The 20,823-nt window shown below is 40.8% G+C and overlaps 3 protein-coding genes across 7 annotated transcripts; 1 reads left to right on the top strand and 2 right to left on the bottom strand.

Annotated features, from left to right (window-relative positions):
- Window positions 1-24: 24 nt before the first annotated feature.
- On the bottom strand, window positions 25-2,210 carry LOC101165504 (uncharacterized). The gene is made up of 2 exons (XM_004078823.5): window positions 1,960-2,210; window positions 25-1,437 (listed from the first exon to the last, which is right to left on the bottom strand). The coding sequence occupies exons 1-2, from the start codon at window positions 2,084-2,086 to the stop codon at window positions 371-373; spliced, it is 1,194 nt and encodes a 397-aa protein (XP_004078871.1). The 5' UTR covers window positions 2,087-2,210; the 3' UTR covers window positions 25-370.
- Window positions 2,211-4,120: 1,910 nt separating this feature from the next.
- dusp28 (dual specificity phosphatase 28) lies at window positions 4,121-20,441 on the top strand. Of its 4 annotated transcripts, none has more exons than XM_078934437.1 (4): window positions 4,125-4,388; window positions 4,926-5,311; window positions 6,714-6,838; window positions 20,311-20,441. In XM_078934437.1, the coding sequence occupies exons 2-3, from the start codon at window positions 4,967-4,969 to the stop codon at window positions 6,813-6,815; spliced, it is 447 nt and encodes a 148-aa protein (XP_078790563.1). In that variant the 5' UTR covers window positions 4,125-4,388; window positions 4,926-4,966; the 3' UTR covers window positions 6,816-6,838; window positions 20,311-20,441. The 4 variants fall into 4 exon arrangements, with proteins under 4 accessions (XP_004078870.1, XP_078790563.1, XP_011484527.1 ...); XM_011486225.4 differs by lacking the exon at window positions 20,311-20,441 and adding an exon at window positions 7,564-7,801; XM_004078822.5 differs by lacking the exon at window positions 20,311-20,441 and having other exon boundaries at window positions 4,121-4,388; window positions 6,714-7,801.
- On the bottom strand, window positions 7,978-18,154 carry proca (protein C (inactivator of coagulation factors Va and VIIIa), a). 2 transcript variants are annotated; one of them, XM_004078760.4, is made up of 10 exons: window positions 18,048-18,154; window positions 17,749-17,781; window positions 17,555-17,638; window positions 17,249-17,406; window positions 15,190-15,214; window positions 14,877-14,987; window positions 14,632-14,772; window positions 14,251-14,369; window positions 12,686-12,803; window positions 7,978-8,650 (listed from the first exon to the last, which is right to left on the bottom strand). In XM_004078760.4, the coding sequence occupies exons 3-10, from the start codon at window positions 17,622-17,624 to the stop codon at window positions 8,082-8,084; spliced, it is 1,311 nt and encodes a 436-aa protein (XP_004078808.1). In that variant the 5' UTR covers window positions 17,625-17,638; window positions 17,749-17,781; window positions 18,048-18,154; the 3' UTR covers window positions 7,978-8,081. The 2 variants fall into 2 exon arrangements, with proteins under 2 accessions (XP_004078808.1, XP_011484526.1); XM_011486224.4 differs by having other exon boundaries at window positions 17,745-17,781; window positions 18,048-18,139.
- Window positions 20,442-20,823: the final 382 nt, after the last annotated feature.

The following is a 20,823-nucleotide window of genomic DNA, read 5'->3' as shown; positions in this document are numbered from 1 at the left end:
CCACACAGCAAAAATACACAAATCTTCTTTGATAATTGCATAAACTTTTATTGATTCTGAAATTAAAAAGTATGTTAAGTTTCCACTCAAATATTCTTTATTATAAAGCTTCAGCGTAAACAAGATGCCAGGAATGAGACGGAAGATGACACTGACGTTCTTTAGCAACAGTTGGACTGAAACCCGACTCCACAAATAGAGTCAAGCCTGAAAATGAAAACAAATGACAGAAACCTGGCATTTTTCTAAATATTAAAAAAAGAATGCAAAATAAAGTTTTAGTTACTTCTTCTGTTTCCAAGACATTTATCTGGACTGGATTCATGAAACATCCTAACAGATCATCCGTTTGTTGTTATTTTACTCTTCATTAGCTGACCTCACACGCGCGCGCCTCCATGTGTCTTTTTAGCCACGACGGCCGGAGAAACTGCTTCCCACAGGAGCTGCAGATGTAACAACCCTCATCCGAGTGGATCTTCAAGTGCCGCACTAGGTTGTTGCTTTGTCGGAAACTTTTCCCGCACTCCTGGCAGGAAAAAGACCTCCCTCCGGAGTGAACGCTCATGTGACGCATCAGGTGACCGCTCTGCCTGAAGCTTTTGCTGCATATTTGACAGGAATACGGCTTCATGTCGACGTGGATGGCCGTGTGTCTTTTGAAGGCAGAGGAGTCGGAGAACCTGCGTCCGCAGGTGTTGCAGGTGTACGGCTTCTCACCCGTGTGCGTTCTCAGGTGGACTGTCACGTCGCTGTTCTGACTGAAACCCTTCCCGCAGATTCTGCAGGAGTATAGCTTGCTCTCTGTGTGGACGGTTGTGTGCCTCTTCAGGGCCGATGACTGAGAAAAGCCCCTCCCGCAGGTGTTGCACAGGTACGGCTTATCGCCGGTGTGGATCCTGCTGTGAACCATCAGTTTACCGCAGCACGAGAAGCTCCTCCCACAGGTCTGACAGGGGAAGGGCCTCTCGCCCGTGTGAGTCCTGACGTGGTGCTTGAGTGTGGATGCATCCCTGAACTTTTTCCCACATGTGCTGCACAGAAACTGCTTCTCACACGTGTGGATTCTGCGGTGCTTCTTCATTTGCAGCTTTGTGCCAAAGACTTTAGCACAAGTGTCGCACCTGCTCACATTTTCATTTGTCTCATGAATCATGTGGTTGTCGTCCCCACTGTTGTCTGACAGCAGTTTTGACTCTTCAGTTGATCCAGTGTCAGCGTCTTTGTTTACTCCCTGATCTGTCGTCTCAGTTTTAAGTTCCTCCCTGTCTTCAGTGGAAGGTTTTGGCGGCATCAAGCTATCTGGTTTCTCCTTTAGAAACATTTCAAGCGGCTCTCTTTCCTCGCCGACGCAGACTTCATCCTTTTCTTCTTTAATCTGTGGAGACTCCGCCTCCTCAGGGTTTAAGCTATAGTCTTGAGGTTCCATCGACTTGTCTGAAGAAAAAAAGTCAAAACATTAGTTTAGTAAAAAAATAAATCAATTTGGAGATGAAAGTTGAAAATCAGCCAACATGTGTTGATTAAAAAAAAGGTTAGCTCTAGTCACTAATTCCTACAGTCATGAAAGCCACGGCGTCAGGACTTTAATGAAAATGGTGTTTTAGGTGTGTCTTTAACATGTTCTTATGGCATTTCTATGATGAGGGACATTTAAGGGAAATTTATCTTAAAATTGCATTTACAGGCATTTCTTTATTCAGGGAGTTAGTTAGCTTAGGGAAGGATGGGTTAAGGCCAACTCTCACTGAATAAAAGCTCTAAAAATACAAGGGGTACATGATCGACATAACAATTACAATAAGGATAACATCCCAAACTCCACATGATAACAAATATTTACAAACGCATGTATTTATTGCATCGCAATTTTAGTCTAAAACTGCAGGTCATTTAAGTTCTGATGAAATATCTAGTTGACACATTGATTTGTGTGTGTAACACAACAGACGGACACACCTGTTGTTGTGTGCAGGTTTATGATCTCGTGTCTCCAGGTGATGTCGGGGAGTTTTTTGCTGCCGCTCCTCTTTAGTCCTTTTTCGGGGAGCGCGTCCACAGCAGGACTTTGTGACCATGAAGACATCGCGATGGAACCTTTCAGTAACGAAAGTTGACTCACAGCAGCATCATGTTCCCTGCACTGTTAAAAGCTAATGCTACTGATGCTAATGTTTACTTCCGCCGGCGGGTTTTGAATTTCCGGTCATTTGTTCTTCTTTAGTATTTTAAGGGCAGCCTGCTTTGGGATGGTTGTGTTACTGCCCTCTTGTGGAACCAATACGGTACTACATCTACCACAGGCACCCCTACCTCAAAAATATTAATTCAAATGACTTTGAAAGTATTTATTATGACAACAAAGCACTGTTTAAGCACCTTTAAAAAGATATTATAACATTAATAGTTAATGTATATTATAAGTGCAACATCGACTTCTTTTTTTTCTATCAATCCTACTCTGGCAGAAGAAATCGAAAATAATTTAACAGGCTTATTATTATTACTATTATTATTATTATTATTATTATCATTATTATTATTATTATTATTATTATTATTATTATTATCACTATTTGTATTTAAACCACAGTTTAAAATTATTTTTCCATTTTTAAGGCAATTCTACCTTTGCAAATATTGTTTTGACACTTATTGCAAATGTGAGTACTGTACATTTTTGTATTTATAAACACATCATATTTGAAACATTTGTCCATATTCTAAAACTGTTTCATTCCTGACTGGGGTCATTGGAGCCGACACTCACCGTTTCTGAAGGGTGAGGGTGGCATGCACCCAAGACAGTTTTCAGGGTAACACAAAGATAAACAAAGACACACTAAGGTTAGTTAATGAATACTTTGGACTGTGAGAGGAAGCTGGAAAATTCACATAAGAAAAACTTGCAAACTGCACACAAAAAGTTCTAAGATGGAATTTGAACCAGAACCTTCATGTTGGGAGTCAAAAGGGGCAAACCATCACCTTGTAACCTGTTTTAGTGGTGATAATTGTCCAAATCCATGTCAGTCCTGATCCTTCAGAAAAGGCTCGGTATCATAAGTGACCAACAGAATACTGACCCTGCATAACGCACCAAATGGAGAGGAAACCTCCTTCTAAATGGAACATTAGGAAGAATCTTCCAGCACGACTAATTCTGAAAAAGTGAACATCTGATTTGATGATTTAGCCTGAGAAAACACAAAAATGTGTGATGTAAGACAAAAATCAACTCAGTTACTCTTGAAATTAATGAAAATAAAGCTGGTGGACACCAAATCCATTGAAACATCTGTTAAAGAAAATCACATTTTCATTTGTCAGCTGAGAGAGAAAAGAAAGGTGAGAACAAAATTATGAAAATGTCTGTTAGAAAACAAAAATAATGAGAAACATAACAAAGAACCACACTTCCTTTGAGTACATTAGCATTATCATATGAGAAGAAAGATCTTCTTTCTCTTTCGGCTTTTCCCATCAGGGGTCGCCACAGCGAATCATCGTTTTCCACCTCACTCTGTCATGGACATCTTCTACCCTAACATTAGCCAACTTCATGTCATCTGTTAAGACATCCATGTATCTCCTCTTTGGCCGTCCTCTTGCCCTCCTGCCAGGCAGCTCCATCTCCAACATCCTTCTACCAATATATCCACTGTCCCTCCTCTGAACATGTCCAAACCATCTCAGTCTGGCTTCTCTGACTTTGTCGCTAACACAGGCAACATGAGCCGTCCCTCTGATGTACTCGTTCCTTATCCTGTCTAACCTGGTCACTCCTAAGGAGAAGAAAGGTAAATTATATAAATGTATCTTTAAGACAATTAGTCTGGATCATATATTTTGTCATAGAGATGCAAACCACTCGAGCTATAGTTTAAAAAGCAATTAATCAATTTCAAATCCATATATCCATTAAAACTATAAATCCACTTTCCTTCAAAGTAATTCTGCTTTCCTTTTTTTTTTACCGTTTTAAAGTACTGGGATATGAATATCTGACCGCCAGAAACCTATAAATAGCTGCGGTCTTTAAAGCCTTCTGGGTCTGACTGTTTTTATGATTTAAATTAATTCCCTGTTTTCCGTTCAATCCGTAACTGGCGGCGTTAGGACCCGGGGCAGCAGACAGCGCCAGTAAATTTAGCAGCGCGCGCTCAGGTCAGTGCAGCCAGGGTCACGCGGGGACCAGAACTGACCGGACCCGTCCGGGTCGGCTGCACCCGCCTGTAGTACCGAACAGTTCCAAAGCACGCGCGGTCCTTTGACGACCAGCAGGGTTAAAGTCTGGAGATTTGAGCAGAACAGCGTCTGTTCGTGAGGCGTTCACGGACTGCTCCGTCCTCTGTTCATTCCACTGCTGTTCTTCCATATCTGAAAATGTAAGTCTTTTAAATTTCTACTATCATTTTAGAGAAAACTATTTTTATGTTGCTCTATGTGGAAAAATGAAAACAAAGTAAGATTAAAAATATTATGATAGAAATGATAAATTGTGACCCAATTTCCGAGTCTGTCTGGAACAATCCAATTAGGATGACCCCCCCCCCCCCCCCCAGGATGTATTTTCAATTTGATCAAATTCTGTTATACATTCAATAAAGGAAACTATCCAATAAGTGCTTAATGCGGCTTAATGATAAACTATTGGAATCAGCAAATTACCACGGATGAGCTAAATATTCTGATTGTTTTTGTCAGCAAAGGAGGATTGATGTTTTTTTTTGTAACCCTTTGATTGTGTTATTTTTGAAATCTGACTCGTTCATTTTTGGAGTGTTTTAGTCTTTTTTAAATATTTTTTTAATTATTTTTTATTTTTGATGGATGTACATGCAAATGCCTGCTATTCCATTTTCCTTTGGAATTGTCTAAAAGTCTTCTAAAAGGTTTCTCACAGTGTGTCTTTCTCTGTCCAGGACTTGATCTGAGGAGCTCGATTTGTCCTCACCTGGCCGGGATGCTGCAGCTGTGTAAGGTCACCAAAGCTCTGTACATCAGCAACTCCCGCTCCGCCTGCAACGATGAGCTCATCCAACAGGAGGCGGTGACGCTCTGCATCAATGTGTCCAAGCAGCAGCCGTTTCCCTCCGCCAGAGTCGCCAAAATGCAGATCCCCGTCTACGACGACCCCAACGAGGACCTCTACAGCCACTTTGACCGCTGCGCCGACGCCATCCAGAAGGAGGCCAACCGGGGAGGACGCAGCGTGGTCTACTGCAAGAACGGACGCAGCCGCTCTGCCACCGTCTGCATCGCCTACCTGATGAAGCACCGCAGGCTGACGCTGACTGAAGCCCTGCAGGTCAGGATGCTGGAGATCAACTCCATCAAGTCAGTGCAGCTGCTTCTGCGGCTTAAGACAACTCACAGACATCTGAAAGTCCCACTCCCATCGTCTCTTGATGTATTGTAGAAGCGTTTCCAGTGGTCTTTTCAGTATGATTATACCATATATCACTTAGGATGATGGGGGGAGGGGTAGTTTTGGGACAGCTTCTAAGTTGTTGAAACAGTCGTCTCCCCAGCGTTGGGCCCAAAGTCTCCCCAGCCCAGGGACCCCATTGCAAGGAGAGCCGACCCTTAAACACAAAAGAGGTTTGTACAAATATAAACCTCGTGTGTCAGAAGATTCCTGATCTATTATAACAGTAGAATCTGTCCAAGACGTCCATGTATGGACATGAAATCTGTCCAACAATAGACGTCCATGTATGGACATGAAATCTGTCCAACAATAGACGTCCATGTATGGACATGAAATCTGTCCACACAGTTTAGAGCTCAGACGAGGAAATTGAAGACGTCCCAATAATCCCAATAGTCCCAATAATTTGAATAAAGAAATACTCATAAATGCAAATTTTGAAGTTTAATTTTTTTCTTTAATCAGAAAGTGCCACAACCAAATGATAAAAACACCGTTTTCATCCGAGCGGGTCTTTAATGAGGATCTGAAAGGGATGACCTGACGGGAGTGTAAATGGATTCCCTGCAGCTCTCTGCGTTCTGTTTCAGGATTTTGGAGCCTTTCTGCTGCGTGAACTGTCTGACTGCTGTCATCAGCAGACTTGTCTGGAAGGTCAGCGAGTCTGCAGGTGGAGCTGAAGCTGCAGGACGGTTTCATTTTTCTAAAAAGGAAGTGTGCCCCCCCCCCCCCCCGCCCCCTTCAGCCATAGACCTTCAGAAATGTCATAACTGAGTCCCCAGATCAAAGGTCCTTTTTGCTTCAATATCATAACATAAGTAGTGATCTTCATATCTGCAACCATGTGAATGCAGCTTATTGTCTGAGGCCCTTTGGTTGGTCACCTGCAGATCATCACTAGAGACGTTTTATCAAACTATGCTCTGAAAAATGCATCACTTTATTTTGGTAAAATATAGATATTAGATTTAACTTCAGTGGTTTAATTATCTATTTGTATTATGAGAATAGATTTTATTTTTCAAATTGTGGCACTTTTCTTCAGCACTGAATCCAAATGAGCTCATAGACAGAAACAAAAATACTTTTTTTTCAGAGAAGCTCAAGAATAGTCTAAATGTCAAAAGCTTTAATTCAAACAACAAACCCAATATTTAATATTTTTTAGACCAGAGAATATGCTTCCTCTCATCATAGCTGAAAGTGAACAGTATTAGATAAATATGAGGACTGACAGACGTGGCTACAGCTGTCCACTCATCACCGTCTCCTCTCTCAGAGGGTGAAGACCGCACGCCACGTGATCGATCCCAACCCCGGCTTCATGGCTCAGCTGCGGAGATACGAAGAGGAGCTGAGGAAGAGGAAGGGAGAGTCCTGATGGCGAAGAAGCAGAAGCAGCAGGTGAAGCTTCCACTTCAGACGCTCCTCTGATCCCAAACGAGGAAAACAAAGCCAGAGAAAAGCAACCATTCATTCATTCATTCATTCAATCATTCATTCATTCAATCATCCATTCATCCATTCAATCATGTTGAGTTTAATCCAAAAGCCTTTTAGTGTTGGTCAAAGTAAGGAACCAGGCAGATTTGATTTTTTCTATACTTAATAACAAAATGATATTTGATTTGGAGCAACAAACTAAATATTTTAACATCATTTATGTTATACTGTCTTTTAAGTTATTGTTCTGATGATTTTTTTTTTCCATTTATTGGTCTCCTTTATTAATTTACTGTGTCCTGTAATTCAAAGTATCACCTCTAGTTGGCAGCATCTCCTTTAAAAAGAGGCTAAATAGAAAAAGTTTGTCTAGAAACAAACTGGAGATTATCTTTGATTAAAGCCAACAACCTTACAAATCACACCAACATGAAACAAACCTGCTTTCATTGCTATGAGCCACTGTGAGATTAAAGGATTCTCATTTTCAATTGGTGCAACATCTTGGTGCAACTACTTTAAACTGTGAAATTAGTGAACATAAAGACTCAGGGTTAATGTGCAAATACATCTAAGAGTTTTAGCTGCTTTACTCACCAGTGCAGTTTGAGTCTGGAACAAATATTTGTGTTTGTGGGGCGTTCCTTTGAAACAAAAGCAATAATATATTTTTCTTTAGACCACAGGAAACCTCCTTTTGTGAAGAGAATGAGACCGGGCGAAATGTGTGTGATATAACTCATGTAACCTTCTTTTATGTACGGCGTCCTTGAGTTTCTTGAAAGGCACTATCAAATCAAATCCATTATTACTATAAAACATTTGGGGACACTCAGCTGCTAAAGGTGGCTCTTTGTCTCTGTGTGATGGCACACTTCTGTATTCGCTGGTGAAAATCAAATAAAGTTCGTGTGCATCAATCAATCTTCCTCTTATCCTGAGATGTCTTTGATGATCACATTTTTGTTAAATGTTGTTTTTTATCATTTGGTAACACTGACCTGAGAACAACAGCTTCTTTTCTAGAAAATGAGTGCAGATGTCATGAACCTCAACTTGTGCTGAACTTGTTAACAGTGTCAAAGAATCACACAAAAGCCTTTCAAGAGTAGGAGAGTTTATGTTAAAAGTGTGTACATCTTTGATGCTATGAGATGTAGCCGGGGCTTCAACAGATCGAACCGGAAAAGGGTCAGGCTGGGCATCACTGCAGGTTATTGGTTCTGTCCCACTCCTCCTGCACCTGCTTGATCCAGTCGTTGTAGTTGGACACTTTGGTGTAGATGCCTAGCCTGTCTATCTGGCCGCAGCCCTCGCCCCACGACACTAAGCCAACCAGGAACCACGTGCCGTGGTACAGAGTGACCATCGGCCCGCCGCTGTCCCCTTCGCAGGCGTCGATTCTCTGACCCAGGATCCCGGCGCAGAGGACGTTCTCAGAGATGGTGTAGGGTAACATCTGCTGTGCGCAGACGCTGTGGCTGACCAACGGCACTTTGATGACGTTCAGGGCCGAGCTGTACTTACCACTGTCATCTTTGCCCCAGCCAGTCACCACGGTGGTGGTGCCATTAAGATGGAGCACCCGCTCTGCCATGGCCCGCCCCGGTAAGCATATAGGAGCAATGTAACTGTTGAATGGGGCGGGGGTCACCAGACGCAGCAGAGCAATGTCATTGTCCACTGTCTCTCTGTTGTAGTTTGGGTGTTTGAAAGCTTTGGCCACCTTCAGCATCACCTCTGTGCCTTCCTTCCTGAGAAGCTCGTAGTCACCTGATCAGGAGGAAACAGTCAGTGAAGTGTTGAGTAACCTCTGTACGTTTTCACATTTTTCCTTTTTATATGGAACTATTAAAGATGAATTCTAGGTCAGTGCACCCTAACTTTTTTTTTGCATCTCAGACCAGTTTAATGTTGGACAATATTTTCACAAACTGGTCTTTATAAGGTTGAAGTAGGCGTCTGATTTGTAGCGGTTGAAAGAAAGGTAAGCGGAAAATCTATTAATCGTGAAATTTAGTGTAAAAAGTCTATAAAGATTCAGTGAAAAAAAGGTTATTTTTATTTATGAAATTTGTTGATGATTTTTTTTAAAAAGATGCTAGGCTGAGTCTTATTTTGCATACCAATTGTTTGACATGCAACATTTACGTAAGCATCTTGTCTGGATGTGCGATTTTTTTTTTTTTTTTTTTTTTGTATGTTAATTTCCTCATTGAAATAATAGTTAAATTTGGACACAACAGAAAACGTTTTATTTGTTTTTTTTTTTCTTAAACTTTTTAGTGCAGCTAACTGTTAAATTTTCAGTACATCACTAATTTCAACTGATCATGTATATATACAGTGCCTTGCAAAAGGATTCACCCCCTTGGATGTTTATCCCTTTTGTTGCCTTCATCACTCATGGTCAATAAAATTTGTCTTTTTTCACAAAACTATTTACCAGAAGAATAACTCCTTCAATGTTAATGTGAAAACAGAATTCTAAGTTATTTAAATGAAACAAAAATATAAAATGAAATAAAATTGTTTGCATAATTATTTACCCCATTTTAAATTTAATGATCTAATTCAATACATGTCCTTCCAGTTAGTGCCAATAGTCTCACAATTAGTGAAAAGAAGATCCCCTGAGTGGAATGGGTGTGTCCCAAGTGATTGAGTTATAAAACACTAGTCTAAGAAGGGTCCAGATACTGGTGGAGCGGTATTCCTGGCTACCATTTTACCATGAAGACAGAGGACCACTCCAAGCAACTCAGAGAAAGGGCAGCACCAAGCCCTGGAAGGCTTGTAAAGATAGAGAGGGCAGAATGAAAGCTGCAAAATACACGGAAATCTTGGAGGACAATCTTTTTTGGTCTGCAACTGAACTATGGCTTGGGAGGACATTTGTTTTCCAGCAAGGCAAGGATCCAAAGCATACTGCAAAAGCTACACAGGACTTGTTTAAAAAAAAATCAGGTAAATGTTCTAGAGAGGCCGAGTCACAGCCCAGACCTAAATCCGGTAGACAAATTTGTGGCTGGACTTGAAATGGTACCACTGGTATCCACTAGGGGTGTGCCAAAATATCGATATGGTGTATAGTTCCGTCATTGATTCTCGATGCATTTTCATCAAGTATGGACCTTTTATTTACGTTTAAAGACCCTGCAAAACATTATATTAATCATCCTTTGGTAACACGATACTTCGGAGGGTTGATGGGGGGTGCTCATTGCGAGATTGGCTGTCAGGGGCGGACGAAGAAGAATACACATTCAAAGAAAAAAAATAGCAGAGGGGAAAAACAAGGAAAATAGAGAGAGCAGCAAGCTAAAAGATACACCGGCAGCATTGAAGCTGCTTCACACGGAGTTGTGTGACAAAGCCGCGGGTATTGCTGGCCTGAAGCCAACACAGCCCAACGCGGATACTTTTTTCCTGGCGAACCTTACCACCTTCTTCTGCGAGAGCAGAGGTAATAACAAACGGGATTGCTGTTTAAATGTACAAGGGGCTCCGTCCCTGCAGCGAGGTGGGAAACGAGGGATTTCGTTTTTTATTGATAGCATTAGAGCCACGCTTTGACATTCCCTCTCGGAAATACTGAAAAAATGATCCCTGCATTGTACGCCCAGACCTATGGTTGAGATGGCCCTGGAAACAGCAGAAAGAGTAGGGCTCACATGTGACAGCTGGACCTCCAGGGCCACAGAGTCCTGCGTGATGTTTATGGTGCATTTTAGTAACAAAAACTGGGAAATGAGTAGTATGTCCAACAAACCTAAGCAATGCGCAAATCCCAATTCTATTCAATTTAATTCAATTTTATTTATTTAGCCCAAAATCACAACAGTAGTAGTCTCAATGGGCTTTTTAATAAACATGAAATCATGAAGAACATGAAGTCATATAATTCAATAGGTTAATAACTAAACAGAACTACACAGACTAAGCTAAACTACCTGTAGGCATCCCTGCCCTAGACCCCCCCTCTCCTCAAAGCAGCGGTAGATGAGCGGCGTCTTGACGCTAAAAAGCCTGTGGTTCTCCAGAAAAACATGAACACATAGACATACATCACATGCAGCTCTTCCCCAAAAGTTTTGTTTACAAAGATGTTTACTTTTAGATGCACTTTAAGTTCATGTATGTTATCCCTGTTCATTTATTTTGAAAGCAGTTCATGTCTTAAATAACTGTAAGGAAAGTTCCTAGCTACCTGATTTTTTTTTTCTGGGAGAATTTTATTTTTGTTTACACCATTCTTAACAAAGACACTATAATTTGTTCACAGAATTAATATCTGATTTACAGCTATTTTTTTTAAATAATCCGATGGCTTTGTTTTTCAAAAGTTAATACCAATGTGCCTGGCAGCTACTTGACTTATTCATTTTTTTTATCCTGTTTACAGCAATTTTGTACTAAATAATGGCACTGCTGTTGATGTTCACTATTGTTTACACCAAACTTTACAGATATTTCCAAATGAAAATTGTCGTTGTTTGTCAAAGACAGAGTATTACTGATTTCAGCAATGTTACACAAAAGTATGTTATTCATTACGCCAAATAGGACACAAGTTGTTCATTATCATTGTGTTTAAAAATAAAAAATAAATAAACGGGGAAATATTTTCCAAAAAACAGTTTCAAGTTCTTCTTTGTTAAAGTTTGATATATTGTGAGTAGTTAGAGACTATGTATATCGATTATCACATTATCGCCATATCGTGATAGTCTCATTATCGTGAGCAATGTATCGCAAATTGCACCGTATCATAAAGTACCCAGTGATTCCCAGCCCTAGTATCCGCGCAACCTGACAGAACTCGAGCAGTTTTGCAAAGATGAATGGAGCAAAATTCCAGTTTGCAGAGTGAGACTTGTCCACACAAACTCAGTGTTGTGATTGCAGCCAAAGGTGCATCTTCTAAATACTGACTTGAAGTGGGTGAATAATTATGCAACTAATCGTATTTCATTAAGTATTTTTGTTTTATTGACATTTGCAACTAATCATATTTCATTAAGTATTTTTGTTTTATTGACATTACTTCTTAGAACTCTGTTTTCAGATTGACATTAAAGGTTTTTTTTTGTAGTAAATTTTTGTGTGAGGAAAGACAAATTTTATTGACTACGAGTGATTTATGAAAGAAATAAAAGGGACAAACATCCAAGGGGGTGAATACTTTTGCAAGGCAGTGTACCTGCATACATTTAAACTGGTTTGTTACTGATGTTACTGATACTGGTCCTCTGTTGAGCTTTATCTGGTTTGTAGTGGTTTAGGTTTGACAGGCATGAAAGCTCCACTCTGTCTAAAAATTCACATGAGGCATGTGTCAGGAACGCAGGTTCTTTAACATCACTACCAAATCAGAGTCCCTGATTGGTGAAAGTCCAACTGATTTAACTTTCAACACGTGTTCAATGGCCGCATGTGTTTTATGTAGAGCCAAAAAACTAAAACTTGCGTAACAACACGTGAACGTGAGAGTTTTGAAAACGGAAGCTCAAAGCCTGCATAAATGGGTGTTTACACCGAGTTTCCAACTGAAAGTGGTCACTTCAACGTGGGTTGCCAAGGCCGGTGTGAACAGAGCATTAAACCGACGAACAAGAATTCTGACTTTAGTATGGATGCTCAAGTGCCTGTTTACTCTTTAAATAACATAAATCTTATTCAGATAACTAGCAGATTGTTTTTCGTTTTCTTTATTATTTCCCTTTTTTCATCATTGCCAGAGGTTGCCAGAAGGTTGGAAGAGCTGGATTAAACCATTGGTTTGTCACAGTGGAATTGGTGACTCACCAAGTCGTACAGCAAACTGTAGATTGTTTTCTAGGCAGTGTGCTGCTGTCAGGACCCAGTTCCTGTTAATTAGGACACCTCCACAGTGAAAATTCCCTCTGGCATTCAGCACCACCACCTAAATACAAGAATCTTAGTTGAACAACCTGTTGCCATCCATCCCTACAGCTCTCCCTCATCTGGATTTGGGTTGCAGGGTCAACAAAAGCAAAAATTCTTAGACCTCCATCTGTTTGCAGACCCTTCTTTTGGTTAGGCCAAGAAGAACCCAAGGATTTCCAAGGCCAGGTGAGAAATATAGTATTGTCAGTGCATACTAGGTCTTCCCTGGGAACTCCACCAAGGGCACAGGTGTCAAACTTCAGACCTCGAGGGCTAGAGTCCTTCATCTTTTCCAACAAACTGCATTAAATATTGAAGGATTTCTTAAAAACCAGCAGGGAGCCAGTCATAAAGGCCTGGAGTCTGACATCCTTGAAGGGGATCAAGCTTAGAACCCCCAGGAACATGAGTAGAGCTTTACAGGGCAACCAGTTACAAGAGCTTCGTCTTTGTCTCAGCTCCTTCTTTATCACAAGCGACCTGCACTTATCTCACGTTTAATTCATCCTTACTAGTGAACAAGACCCTAAGATACAACAAATTCTCCCCATTGGCAAGCGCTCTACTCACAGAAGACATGCCACTTTTTCAGTCAGAAGCATGGTCTCTGACTTGGAGATACTAAAAGCCTTGATTGCAGACCCTCCCAGTGCACATTAGAGAGGTCATCGTGTAATGAAGCCAGCAGGACAAAACATCAAAGTCCTAAAACCAGACACTCCAGCCCTTAGTATATCCTAAAATCCCATCTACAAAAATCATGAACAAAATCATTAACCCTGGAGATTCTTGTTGGAGTCATGAAGACACCTGAGACAGGTCCAATTTACTGTCTGCAGTCTTTAACAAGCTTTTGCTCCAGATATACATAAAGCTGATAGCACTTATTGGAGTGTTCCAGGGCCATACTGGTAAGAACATACCCTACAGAAAACCACCAGAGAGGATGGTGTTCATCTTTAGGTACATCCTTTTCAGGGGTTGCCGCAAAGCAGCTTCCACTAATTCACACAGGTGGTTTGGCAGAATTTTATGCCGGAAGCCCTTACTGTATCTTATCCAGGATGGGGACCAGCACATGGAGACCTAGACTTGAGCCCTTGTGGCTACATAGGTAGGCAGTAGCATGAAGGGTCTTGCCCCCATTAATTAGTTCAATGAGGTACTCTATAGAAGGAGTACAAGTGATCTTGTTCCACAAATGCATTCAAGAATCTAAGGTTCATCTGTCAGCCTTTGCATCCTGAAACAGACTTTCCTGGGGAGGCTAAGAAGTGATCTCCCCCCTACAAGTACTCCTATCCAGTTTCTTAAAAATACAACCCACCACCTCAGTCTACCCCTCCAAAGGTATTGCCTCTGACCCCCACCAAAGCGACCACTCATCATCAAGGGACTTGAGATAGTCAATCTGCTCGTTCACCCGATTATGTTTTGTTCTGTTTGTAGTTATACTTACTCACCTGCCAGGGACTCTCACCCTTTTTGCCCACCTCTCCTCCGAGCATCCAGGGCAGCAGGCCGACCAAAGGCTCGCTATACTCTGACCTGCTGATCAGCAGCTGACCACAAGATGTGGTACCTGCACAAAAAAAGCAGACAAAGCTTTTGTACTCACATTGCCTTTAAAGTAGCTTTTCAGCAAGCACTATAAACCCAAACTTATCCTTCGAGACTTTCTAAACTACTTTTTCTTTAATAAACTCCACCTAATCGGTTGTTATTGTGAAAGTGTATTCATTAAGATCTTCTTTAGTTGATTAGGGTTGTAGATTTGTCTTGACTCTGCTGAATCTTTACAGATCATTTTGCAGAATCATCAGACTATTCCTTCTGTATCTCACCTTGCGGGAGGCATTTTCTGTTATTCTTGTCGAGATTGTATCCATTTAGACAACTGCATTTTCTCCACTGACCGTCCTCGCCCTCTATGCAATCATGGTCACAGTCACCATTATTAACAGAGCAGTTTGTAGCTGTTACATCTGAAGGATTACAGAAATAGAGATGTGAAAGATGCACTTGCAAAACAAGTATTCTTGCACTGCAGATGGATTTGTATCCCAAGCAATGGAAATCAAAGACTTACTGTATTCACAGTATTTGCCTTCATAACCAGGATTACAGCGACAGGCGTAGTCTTGGAACAGATCCACACATTCACCATGTACACACAGATTGGACTGACACTGGTTTCCATCTAAAACACAGTAATATTACCCATGATGCTTTGCGCTGACCAAATACCCACACAGTTGAACAGTTAAAAAAAAAATCAGTTGATCCTTCATCCTCAAGTGTCCTGATCTTAGAAAAAAGTCAACTAATTTACCTCTGTGAGCAGTAATTTTTTTAAAAGACCACTTGTAAACAGTTTCAAAGTGGATGATTACATTGTTTACCTGTGTACACCGTCCAGAACTCCAGCTGAAAGTGCAAATAGAAAAAAAATCAGTTTATAGTTTAAACTGCTGCCTCAAGTCAGTGTATTTAGCAGATTCATCATTCAACTATCAGATACATTACCTGATAAGACATCAATGTAAAAAGTTTTTCATGTAGCCCATCAAAATCTGACTTTACCCGTTATTCTCCATCACTTGTTGGATGATCCTCAGCTTTAGGTTTCTTGGTCTATGTGTTCAAGTCTTATTTTGTGTTCGGGTTATTATTTATAATTACATTTTTTTTAAAAGTCAAACCAGGTTCATTTTTTTAATTTCAGCTGTGTCCATCCTTTGCAGTTAATCAATAAAATTTTAGCATATTAAATGGTAAAAGGTGCATACTTATATAGTGCTTTTCTACCTTCCATGAAGGCCCAAAGTACTTCACAGTTACAGTCCCATTCACACATACACACACACATTCACACACTCTGATCTAAGATCAGAACAAAGACGTTTTGTAGACACAGTTAGTTGTTGGGGGCTCCTGCCTAATAGTGACGTCAACCTATACCACCCAGGAGCAATGTGGGATTTGGATTCTTGCCAAAGGGCACTTTGACAAATGGAGGGAACCTGAGCCTTTAATCTTCCAATCAGAGATTGACAGCTGCCCTTTTCAAGAGGTCAGCTTTTTTTTTTTTTCCCACAATGGGGAAATTGTTCTCCGCACTTTAACCCATCCCCCTAGGGGGAGCGGTGAGCTGCAGACTAGCTGTGCTCGGGGGGCGACAGCTGGCTGGGGAGATCGGGGATCGATCCGCCAACCCTTTGGTTGTTGTCAAACTTTAAGGAACACAATTTCTAAGAGGGGGGTGGGGAGTTGCCCACCCCCAACAACAGGTTAGATGACAGAGCCCGGTCCATTAAGCGTCTCTGCCTGGGGCGTTCACTGAGCTTCAGTACATAGAACTCCAACAGCCACACAGCCTAACGTAGTCCACCATTACATATTCATGAGGGTAAAAAAACAACTGAACCGACCCTAAAACCGGCCAAAGCCATTTTAAACAAATTTAGACCCAAAACCGCCCAATCAGACAACACTGCTGCTAGCTTCTCTTGTAGAAAAAAACATGGTCCCAGTTTACTGTGACGTTACTTTCTGTTAGGTGGTTAGCCACTTAGCCCAATGGAAATTTTAGAATAAAAGCACTTCCATTGCAACTTCCGTTGTGAGTTAATATGTTGTGTTGTGAGTTATTGTGTTGTGAGTTAATGTGTTGTGTTGTGAATTATTGTGTTGTGAGTTAATGTGTTGTGTGGTAAGTTAATGTGTTGTGTTGTGACCCTTCTGGGCCACCGTAGGAGACTGGCTAGGACACTCCAGGACCTTGAAATGTTAGTCTTACGAAGTCTTACGAAGCCATTCCTTCGTTACCCGGGCAATGTGTTTGGGATTGATTGTCATGCTGAAAGACCCAGCCACGTTTCATCTTCAGTCCCCCTGCTGATGAAAAGAGGTTTCTCTAAAAACCTGACAAGATTGGCCCAATTTGTTTGTCGTCCTGGTCCCTTTGCTGAAAAACAGTCCCAAAGCATGATGTTTCCACCCCCATGCTTTACTGTAGGTATGGTGTCCTTTGGATGCAACTCAGCATTCTTTTTTGTAAGTGACCAAATACCTATTTTCCACCATCCTTTACAATATGATTATTTAAAAATCAGACAAGGTGAATTCCTTTGGTTTTGTTTTCTCATTTTTGTCTCTCGTAGTTGAGATATACCTATGATGGAAATTACAGACCTCTCTGATCTTTTGAAATGGGAGAACTTCCAAAGTTGGCAACTGACTAAATACTTTTTTGCCCCACTGGATTCTGTTTTTATACTCATCCACCAAGAAAACTCAGCACATTTTACATCTGCATCCCAACCTGTCAAGGGTGCTCTTACTACTTTTAGACAATTGATTATTTTGACACCGCCCCAAAACAGAGTGTATATTCTGGCTGCAGAACTAATGAAATCTAATGAAATGTATTTGAAACATTGACTTAGAATGATGTCTTACTGTAGCTTCTCTTGTCAGGAAAATCTCCCTCGCTTCTTCAAAGTCGCACTTTTCTTCAATACATTCTCGTTCCTTAGAGGGGGGTTTCATTTCCTCCAGGAAGGAATTTGCCCGCCGAGACCGAAGAAGCATGTGAGCCTGCGGCGCATCAGAGAAAACTGCACAAACGCACACCAGCCAGTGATGAGCACAAAAATCCTTATTTAGTAATTTAAGTAGAACCCATATATTGCATGTTTGTATGGAAAATCAGCATCTATTTGTACTGGAATAATGTCACTGCATATGCTGCACAAAAATACCTACCTGACAAACTAACGACGGATGCAGACCACAAAGTGACGCAGACAATCAAACACAGCACGAGACGAGACATGACCTCAGCCAAACCTGCATGAAGGTAAGGGAGCAGTCATCTCCAAAGTGTTAACCTGTGACCGCCAGCTCTGAGTAGCAACATTAATATCTTAAATGTGTCATTTCAAATGTGACTCACGGACCAGATCCAGTTTAGGTGTTTAGTTCTGGAGCATCTGTTGAAGAGAACACCGCATGTGTGAACGTTCCCCTATTCCCTCTAAATTTTCAGATCAGCAGCACTCAAACATTTGTGGAGTATTGATTATTTAAAACACAGACTTGTGAACAGAAAAACAGGAGGACACCACCAAGACTTAAATTTCAGTAACCTCTGACCTTCTGAGCTAAATTACACATTCTAAAATCACATGCTGCATCCTAACAACGTCATCCAACCAAGTCACAGTTTTCATAGCCATATGAGTGTTTTCATACTTACATGTAAGGACCTGATGCTGTGGACGGAGACCTCAATCTCCCCTGTTCTGTGGTGTTAATAACTAACTACCAGTGTTTACTGAGGGTCCACAGTCTGCAGCAGGACATTGCCAGCCTTGTAAACACACAAATCCTTCCCTTTGACCTCCACCCACTCACCTCTGCAGGCCAGAGCCCTACTTCAAAGAAAACACACATTTGTGTCTTCAAGCAACATCAGTTGCAGGAATGAAAGCTTAAATGACACTTGAGGATTTCTTTTCTCCTCACTTTGTCTTTGTTTTGATAGAAATATGTCTGCAATGTGACTTTTGTGAAATGTTTGTGAAATGATTTTAAACCTAAAACAGATATATTTAATGTAAAACTGCTTCATGGAAATAGTTTTTTGAGTTTTGCATCACATATTTGACTTGGATAAATACAGATGCAGCATAAAGAGTAAATAATTATCTGAGACATGACTGACCACAGGTGAGTACCACCACTGTTGGACGCAGTGGATTAACAGAAAAAATCTTAAATGTGAGGATTGATTTCTGTTATTTACATGAAGGTGGTGCAACAGAAAAGTTCTAACACTTGTTTTAATGAAGGCCCAGAGTGAAAAGCTCAGTTTTACATTTTTCTATGAGATTCTAGTTTAAAACAATAAATTATTTTTGACCAAAAGATTGACAGACATGTGTCTTTCAAGTGTCCGCCAAACCAAAATTCATAAATGATATTTTCTATGTCCTGCAGAGATCAGCCTCCAACTCTACACTCAAAGTCGCCACAGCTGCCATCTTGCCGTCAGATCACCAGGCTGTTGTAGTCAGTAATTTGGTTTGATCGATCTGGAGCAGGAGATGAACTGTCGCCTTTACGAACAGAGGATGTGAAAACACGTTTAAAAGAAAAAATAGTGGAGGGGGGTAGAAACATGAAGAGATGGTGAATGAAACATGAGAAAACAAATGTGCTGCAACTCTGATTATTTACACGCATAAAATGACAAAATGCTGTGAGTTTTATTTTAGAATATAATATTTTGTTTTAGAAATGCATACTTCAAATCTAAATGAAGAGAAATGAGGAGTAATTATTAAGACATCTGCTTCAAGAGCATGGACTGCAGAAGATAAGAGAGACAATCAGGAAACAAAAGTCCTAAAGACAAATGGACCTCAGAAAGAAGACAAATTACATTATTTTTTTCTTCTCTGAGTTTCACAACTTTGTTACCTAATATGGTACGATTCACAAACATCTCAAGTTGGAGTGATAAAAGGAGACTAATCCTTTAACATAAATCCAGTGAAGTATTGACTTGTACTTCTTAGAGGTACTAAACTTACATCATCCACTTTTTACACCCAAAAAATCTGATACTTAAGTTGAACTTACCTTTACCTCAAACTGCACATCTATCCATCCCTTTTTAAAAGTCTTTTGTGGTCTCAGAGTCGTTGACGCCTATCCCACCTACTGTATAGCCAATGCAAAGAATCAGAGGTGTCAAACTCTAGGGTTCAAGTTCCAGCCTCCTGCTGTTTTTCCAGAATTTCTGCCTCATCTGCTGCTGAATAACGGGATCAGGTGTGTTTAGCCAAGAACGAGCTTCAATGGCAGTTTGGTTGGAAAACATGTTGGACACCGGTCCTTGAGGTCTGGATTCTGACACCTCTGCCCTAAATGGTTTCCCTGTCCATCACAGGATAACATAGAGACATTCAAGTCATTCTCAATTTGGGACAATTTAGATTCGTCAATTGGACTGTCGGAGAAAACTTGGAGTTTCCAAAGGACTCACACACAGGGAGAACGAGAAACACCTCTCAGAAAGGACCTAGTGCTGACTTGAACCAGGGCTTTAAACACACACACACACACACACACACACACACACACACACACACACATTTTTTTCCTGGGTTAGTTGTGTGGTTTATAATGATTCACTTTAGTTGTGTTTTAAGGTACTTTCTCCTTCAACTCTTTTAGTGAAAGCCTGGCATTTTTGGGGTATTTTGCAGATGAACTTTCATAAACTATAACACTTGTCATTGAAACTGAGGGTTGTAGAGTCTGAGATGGAGCTAAAGTTTCTCTTGCATGATTTGACCCTTTCTGGTTTACACACTATATATCTGTTTTTGTCTAATTTATAAAAAAAAGTCACATTCATTTTGTTCTTACTTCTATCTGGACATCCACATATTGTCAGCACTGTGACAGAGACAGCATAAACATTCAGCCAGACCATGTGACCCTGTCCTCAGGTAACACATGCTGCAGGAATGCAGGATTTATCTTTTTCAACTCTGAATGTCTACAAGGGTTGAGGTGAGGAAGCTGGACAGACCTCCAGGGTTTCGCTGCAGGCTGTGGAAACCAGGACATTAATAAAGGTTTGCTATTCATCTGCTTGTGCCCTTTTATGTCCTTCTTTGTTCTCGGAGCTCCTTCTACTGTACTTGGTTTACCCTGCAGACATAAAGGGGGCTTCTCTGATTCCACAGGTGATTAGATGGCTAACAAAGGTCCAGAAAATGATGGAGGGTGTGGCGTTCACAGGGACGAAGTGAAGCTCTGTGATGATCCAAGAGTCTTTTGTGGTTGTAAAATGATGTCCATACACACAAATAAGTTTGGCATCTGGGGAAAAATAAGTGCCAGACTATTGTCTGTTTTTGCAAAATCGGTTTTTCATTGTGTAAAAAAAAGATTTCTGGCTGTAAAAATGTTTGAGCATCTGCAGAAACGTAAGTCTTGAGAAATTATATCAAGTCCTC

This window comes from Oryzias latipes, chromosome 17, assembly GCF_053564925.1.
Source record: "Oryzias latipes strain Hd-rR chromosome 17, Olatipes_Hd-rR_3.1".
NCBI lineage: Eukaryota > Metazoa > Chordata > Actinopteri > Beloniformes > Adrianichthyidae > Oryzias > Oryzias latipes.
Note: the sequence above shows the minus strand (reverse complement) of the source record. Positions and strands in the feature narration are given on the sequence as shown.